Raw genomic sequence first — 7,020 nt, 5'->3', positions numbered from 1 at the left:
CCCCCCCCCCCCCCCCCCCCCAAAAAAAAATCTGTGCGACTGATGCTAGTTCAGTAGTGAAAATGACAAAAATGTGTGCTACCAGCCTTAATTAAGGCTTTATTAATGGTAATAAAATGTGTAGTAATGCTATATAGACCCATAACATTTCTTTTTTATTATTAAAGATATGCATCTAACATTAGCCATCATATCTGCACCTAAGGTTTATGAGTATGTTAATTCCATTTCAAATGTTAATACATTAGGAATTAATACATTTATTTTGGTCCAGATGCTCTGCACTGCAGCTCTTGTCCAAAGGTCAAAGGGTCCATTGGAGTTGTCTTCCTGATGAATTAAAGGGTTTCATGAAAGTGCTATTTAATGTAAAAATGGCTTCTTATGTTTGTATGTGAAGTATTTTATGAACAACACAAAAATATATAAATGACTGCACATTAACATGTACTGAAAAAAAGAGTAATTGCTTTTTGCCTGGGAAAGCTATTAAGCAACAATTCCAAAGAAAGAGGTTAAATTTATTACTCTGGTAGAAAAAAAAGGCTCTGCAGGAAACAGGTGGGACTGGTGAGATTCAAGTAAGAAAAATTATGTTCATATGGAACCAAAACATTATGAGAAAATAGCATTTTAAATAGCATTTCAATATGGCAGACTAGACCATTGGGTAAACTCATCATTTCCTAATTTTGAGTTAAATGTTTTTACAGATCTATTAGCCTACATTTTATTATTTACTAAATAAAATACAGAGCGGGAGTGATTCTTAAGATTTAAAAAGGGCTCAATCAAGTTTTGCATGTTTTGTTTTAATAACAATCACGATCAACAAGTCAATCAAACAATATCACTGCCAAAAAAAGTCACCTAAATGTCATCTAAAGGTACGATGACTGAGTGAATGTCAAACAGTACAGGGATTCAGAATCGTTCTCCTGACTCTGAGAAAAATTAGGTCTAACTGTACATCCAGCCACTGTCATGTAATGACTTTTTCCCCTCTCTCTTCATTTTTCTTGTTCCATTAGGACTTCACACTGTAAAAGAGCACCAAAACTAACAGAGCCGCAGCCGAGGGAATGAAAGACTGCACTGTTTTTGGGAACAACAGAGTCCTGACTACACTTGCGATTCCTGGTCAGCTGGTAGGAGTGATGCACAGGTGAGTTGATAGGAGAGTATGGTTTAAAAGAAGTAAACATTTAATATGACGTGAAATTTCCTATCAATGCTGGAGAAAAGTGCTCCGATTTAACTTTCTGGTGATAGTCCCCTTTTAATACAATAAGACTTCAGTCAAACATTTACTGGATCACATACAACAGGTCCAACAACTGCAATTTGTACATGGACAAAAAGCATATTCTTCTTGAATCACAAGGAAATGTAACAGTACCCTTAGTTTACGTCAAACGTTGTCCCAGTTAGTGAAACAATCACTATATGACAAGTTGCATAACGGATCAAATCTGCTATTGATGTAAAAGAAATCCCATAAAAACCTGTTACGTAACACATGTTCCTTTCCAGTATATTCTTTGATGTCCCATAAATAATTTGAACCTGTTAGAGATGAGAACTTCCAGTGAATGGCATTGTGCTCATGGCTTGTTTCCATCATAGTTCTTCACTTCCATACAGGTCCCCTCCTCCTCCTCGTCTTCCATCCATTCTAATAGATGCACCACAAAAAAAAGGCCATCGCTGCTGGCCAGCCAAAAAAAAAAGCTTGGCTCAACTTCTTTGTTCATTCACTTTCCATTGCAAATCCAGCAGGCATTCTCTCAGCTCTCCTTTTCCCTGACCACAGCTATGGCTTTGGATACAGCAGCAAGTCTGTCCTTTCTCCTTTTATGTTTGAAGATAATGTCCACTGTTTGAAAGGAAGGGAACTTAAGTCAATGTAAAATCCATCCTAAAAGGACTCTTCGACCATTCGATAGAGCACAATCTATATTTGTGACTATTAACCATATTATCCCAAGGCTAGAGACGGGAAAGCTGCTCTACTGACAACATGGAGACTGCAACTTTGTGGAATATTTGCTTTAACTCTGAAGCAGAAAATATACCACAAAATAAGTCCCTTTCAGTCATCGTCAATGAAGCAGCTCCCACTTTGTCACAGATAGATTTTTACAGGGCTCTCTGCAGTCTAGCTTTAGGAGTGTGTTGTCCACATTCACAAATGTAGAAATATTTTAAGATCATACTATGATTGCAATGTTTGGTTTGAACTGAAAATAACTACTTCTCATCCAGAGTGGGAGGAAAGCAAAATACAAAACCAGAAAAAAGATGAAAATCTGCATCCTTAAAAAGTGTGTGACCTCCAGAGTGGTGTTCAAATCTAAGTCATGAGGCCACAGGGTCAGTTTTAGTATTTGTCACAGCTAAGAGTCCAAAAGTCAACAAGCATGGGTTTTTTGTCAGTACCTAGTAATAATCCTGTCGCACTACCTCGCCTTTCACATCTTCTCAGCTACACTTGCAAGACTTGACGATCATGTTGGACAGCTGCTCCACTTTTGGGGTCCGTCCAGAGTAGTACAGTATAGTGAGGGGCTCCAGGTCTTGAGGGACGCAGCAGGGGGAGGCCGATGCCTCCGGATTCAGAGTGTTGTACAGGCTCAGCAGCTGTTGGAAAGCACACAGGATAGATTGTTTAATGTTGAGACACATTATTGAGAATTTATCAAGGAGACGTATTAAGGACCAAATAAACAATCTGAATAAATTCTAATAAGCTTTTTTCACATTTTCTGGGAGATTTAGCACATTTAACACAATGCTGTCTGCTTGTCTAAATGTGTTTGCTGGACATATCAGGACTATTTTTTCAGTTGAAAGTAGTTCCAAAATGTTTGAATATTTTGGTCCCATGAAGTCCTCTAGGTGGAGGCAGAGTTCTCAGAGGTGGATACTGTTCCACAAAATTTGGGCAAATAAAACTAGAACTATCTGCTGAGACACTATATTTTCATTGTGTAATTTTAATCTCACAAACTCTCCTGTTTTGTATCCTTGACGGGTGCTTCTTACCGAACTGTGTGTTGTATCTGAGCTCCTCAGGTAAGGGCAGGGCCCGGAGCAGTAGTTGGCATCGTAACCACTGGGCTCATGGATCCACTTCCAGTCCAAATCACGGCGGAAATCGATGTGGAGCCGGCGAACACAGCAGCTCTCCTCTGTGTTTCTGTGATGAGGAAGCACAACAATAGTGTCAGTAGTCTCCAAATTATTTGACGTATGCTTTGCCATATGCAGGGGATACCACATACAGTTTGTTAGCATATATTAGAAATATTACGATACTTGTATAATCTGATGCCTGTGATATACCATGTATGATGATAATAAGCTGAAAAAAGCATGGCACACTAGTGCTAAAGATGATTTATGTAGCCTTACGAGAAACAGTAGTTTGTGTCCAGCGCTCTCTTGCGTCTACGTGTGGACTGAGCTTCCAGGCGGTGGGGTGGGATCATCATGAGGATAAGGTGAGGCAGGTACTGGTCCTTTTTCCTCTTCAGGTGATCCAGATCCAATCGACTGTGCTCCTCATCTCCATCTACACCTAATTATAGACATGAGGCACACAAACCAAGTATTTAGTGGCTTTTTTTTTTTTGGTAATTTCCCTCAATCCGAGCGTACAATTTGCAAAATGATTGACTATGAAGCTGTCATCCCTGTCATAATTTTACACAATGCAGACATGAAAACAGCAAGGAAAAAAGAGAAACTTTGTTTGCAAAAGCTAAGTTGTTGTTGTTGCTAAGTTTTTTTTTAGTCCTCTGAGGCAAACATTGAATCAGGCAACAATATAACAACAATCAACACTTAAATTAAACCATATTTTACCAAATAACCCAAAAATATTTACCAGAATAAAGGAATTATTTAAAGAAATATATATTGAAGAATAAATCTTCTAAATTGTAGTACTAAGGACCACATACAACACAATCCATTGCATCTAAGCTGAAAGGAGGGATGGTAAAATGGTAAGAAGACATTAACATTTACAGACATTAGATCAAAAGAGCAACTAACATCTGGCATTTACAACTTAATCACTAAATGTTGTTGAAGCCCACCTTTAAACTTTACCTCCAGCACCTCACTCTCATTGTCAATGATGTCACCATTTGGGTTGAAGGTGTGGCAGGGACAGTGCACACTGATTTCCAAACCAAGATTAGTTCCTGATGGCAAATAATGGAAAAGAGGATTTCTAAAAAGACGCCCAGGTCACCAGTCTTCCTCTTTAAAACTCGAAACAAGTCACATTCAGAGTTCAGAAATGGGATGATATATATACAGTATGCATATGATTAATAGCATTCAGACAAAAAATGACAGTAACCTCAGGCTTACCTCTGTTCATCAGCCATTCCCGCACTGTTTCAGTCACATCAAAAGAGACCCACTCTGGAGTACCTTTGGTCAGCACGTTCTTGGCTGCAATGTAGCGTTGTTTCCTAATGTGTTCATTTGGCCTCACAATCTGCAAATCAATAATAATAACGGTCACTCTGAAAGGTTTTATTTCAATACTAAAACAGCTTCAACAAGTAAAATAGAGCGGACATAGGACAGGACGTTGGTACCAGAGGAAGACAGTTTTGATCAATTGAAATGAATGCTGTGAGGTAAGGTAGTATTACTGTGGCATCCATATAAAGAAAATTAATACATTAATACAATTGCAGCAAATACATACTAGCCACTTTGTGAGGCTGTACTTGTGAGGTAATGCTTTGAAGTAAATGCTAACATGCTCATAAAGATAATGCTATCATGTTGATGTATATGTTTGCATGTTCACCATGTTAGTTTAGTATGTTAGTACTGACATTGTCATCCCTTAAGCTAAAAATGTGAGCTATGTGGATGAAGAGGCAATTTTTCTTAAATTGTTTAAAAGGACTCCAAGGATTTTGCTTATTTGGGCTCATATCTCTTCACAGGACTATAAATGTGTTCAGACAGACCTTGATTGACATCTCCTCTACTTGTAACCTTTGTTGCACCTGTTAGTTGACATTCACACACTGAAAAGTGACCCGCCGATTTTCTGCAGGGTGATGCGGCAATGAAAACATATGTGTGACACCCTGCTTTTAAGCCCCCAACAAAGCACAAGTAGACTTTATATTTCACAATTACTGTTTTCTTGAAGGCAGCGACATGGCAGTGATGTTTCCTGTTTACTGGACAGGATACTCACAGCACCTCAAACCATAGCTCAAAACACACTGATAAGTCTGATTGGTGGTTACATGATTGGCCACCGCAGCGTGACGTGGGATTAAATTTCTCCAAAAGTTGAGTCAGACTCAACTCTTTGCTGCAGGCCCACTGCGTTTTTTTGAGTGTCCCCCCTGCGGCAACCCCCGCAGTAGCTTAAAACACCCTACCCCCATTCAAAATTAATTAATAAATTAAGGCAGTGTGATCTCAGCATTAGGGCGGTGCAGGTTACACCTTTAGCCTTCTAAATGGTTCATGGAGTCAGGTGAACTCTCATACTCCACCCACCTTCAACCTGAGCTGAGGAGTAATCACTAGGTATGTAACTATGTTGGCTAATAACGTTAGTCGGCTTAAACATGGTCAAAATGCTGCCCGTTAAAACTGATTAAAGTGTGTCTATTTCACTGGAAAGGGCTCCAGCACCAGGGCGTATGACAGTCTGCAGCTAAAGAAGGAGCAGACTAGCTGCACCTGAAACACCATGCTTCCACTGTCGGATAAACAGAAACGTGAGTGTTGCGTTTGTGTCCCGCAGTAAGCCTGTGTTACGTTCAATGTTGTTATAAATTACCCCTCTGACATGCAGTGTTTCTTCTTTTTGTCGCTTGGTGTTGAGTTGGAGTTAATGTTGCCAGTTGCCTATAGTATTATTCTGTGATTGGCAATGTTGTCCTTTTGGGTTTGTCATGAGATTGCTCCTGACCAGATTATCTGGTATGTGGTGGGATTTGTTTCTTTTTTTAATTTCAATAATTATCTTTGTATTGGATAAATGCCAAGGACATTACAAACAAAGAACAGGGACCTAATGGCATTTATCTAGACCTGACTGTAGAAGTGTGTTGCATCATTTCATCACTCAGTGGACCAGAGGCCTGTACTACGAAGCCAGATTTAGCGTTAACGAGGTAACTTCAGGTTCAATTTAGAGCACAATCTATTCTTAGAAGATCAGCTGGACCTCGGTGTGCAGAGAGCGAGAGAAAACATTTAGAGACCTACAACCCCTTTAACATTCCCTGATGAGTATCTTTATGAAAGATTTAAATTTTAAGCGGAGAGAATTATGTATAGGCTATTTGTGTTCTACGATGATCAAAGTACTGATTATTTAAATGGAGTCTGGTGGGTTTGGTGATGGTGAGTTCAACCTTCAATTAAAAAATCAATGAAAAATGTTGGCTGAGTGAGTTTAGCCTACGGGATTTCTTATAGGTCGGCTTCTTGAGCCATGTGTTGCCAATGCGCAAATTTGAATTATGTTTTTATTTTTTATTTGCTCTTAGATTGCTTACCACTGCCAGGGTAAATAATAGGCTAAAGCAAGACAGTTTATGGAAAGCTAAAGAGTAATTCTGGTCAGATCTTGTGCCTGACTGATGGGGAAGTGACATTGATAAGCGCTGTGATTTACACATTTACAGCGTCGACTTTTCTTCCTGTTTTAGGAAGCCGAAACTGTATTGCATTTTGCCTGTAAAACCGTGTCTGTGTTCTTCATATTTATGTAGAATTATAGTTTGGTCTTTTGATATTGAAAATATGGGGCTCTGGTAGATGTTTGTGATTGGTCATGCTGTGCAAACACCGCCTCTTTTATGTGAACACGCGCGTCTCTGGACTGGGAAAGCCTGGGTTGATAGAACTAGTTGTTAACCACCCTCGTGGCACAGGTTATGCAGGACCGTGGTTGTTAGGGTAAGTGAAAGAAATCCTGGGCATGTTGATCTTGATTTGTAGTACAGGCCTCTGGTGTCA

The 7,020-nt window shown here is 39.4% G+C and overlaps 1 protein-coding gene across 1 annotated transcript in view; it reads right to left on the bottom strand.

Annotated features, from left to right (window-relative positions):
• Positions 1 to 791: 791 nt before the first annotated feature.
• LOC116706222 (transforming growth factor beta-3 proprotein) overlaps positions 792 to 7,020 on the bottom strand; it is a 12,929-nt gene continuing 6,700 nt past the window's right edge. Inside the window, exons 3-7 of the mRNA XM_032542921.1 lie at positions 4,384 to 4,513; positions 4,104 to 4,211; positions 3,415 to 3,580; positions 3,046 to 3,199; positions 792 to 2,640 (exon numbers count right to left, since the gene is read on the bottom strand). Of these exons, the coding sequence (XP_032398812.1) occupies positions 2,482 to 2,640; positions 3,046 to 3,199; positions 3,415 to 3,580; positions 4,104 to 4,211; positions 4,384 to 4,513 (717 nt within the window). The 3' untranslated portion in view covers positions 792 to 2,481. The remainder of the gene's footprint in view (positions 2,641 to 3,045; positions 3,200 to 3,414; positions 3,581 to 4,103; positions 4,212 to 4,383; positions 4,514 to 7,020) is intronic.

This window comes from Etheostoma spectabile, chromosome 18 (assembly GCF_008692095.1).
Source record: "Etheostoma spectabile isolate EspeVRDwgs_2016 chromosome 18, UIUC_Espe_1.0, whole genome shotgun sequence".
Taxonomy (NCBI): domain Eukaryota; kingdom Metazoa; phylum Chordata; class Actinopteri; order Perciformes; family Percidae; genus Etheostoma; species Etheostoma spectabile.
This window is presented reverse-complemented; position numbering and strand designations above follow the sequence as displayed.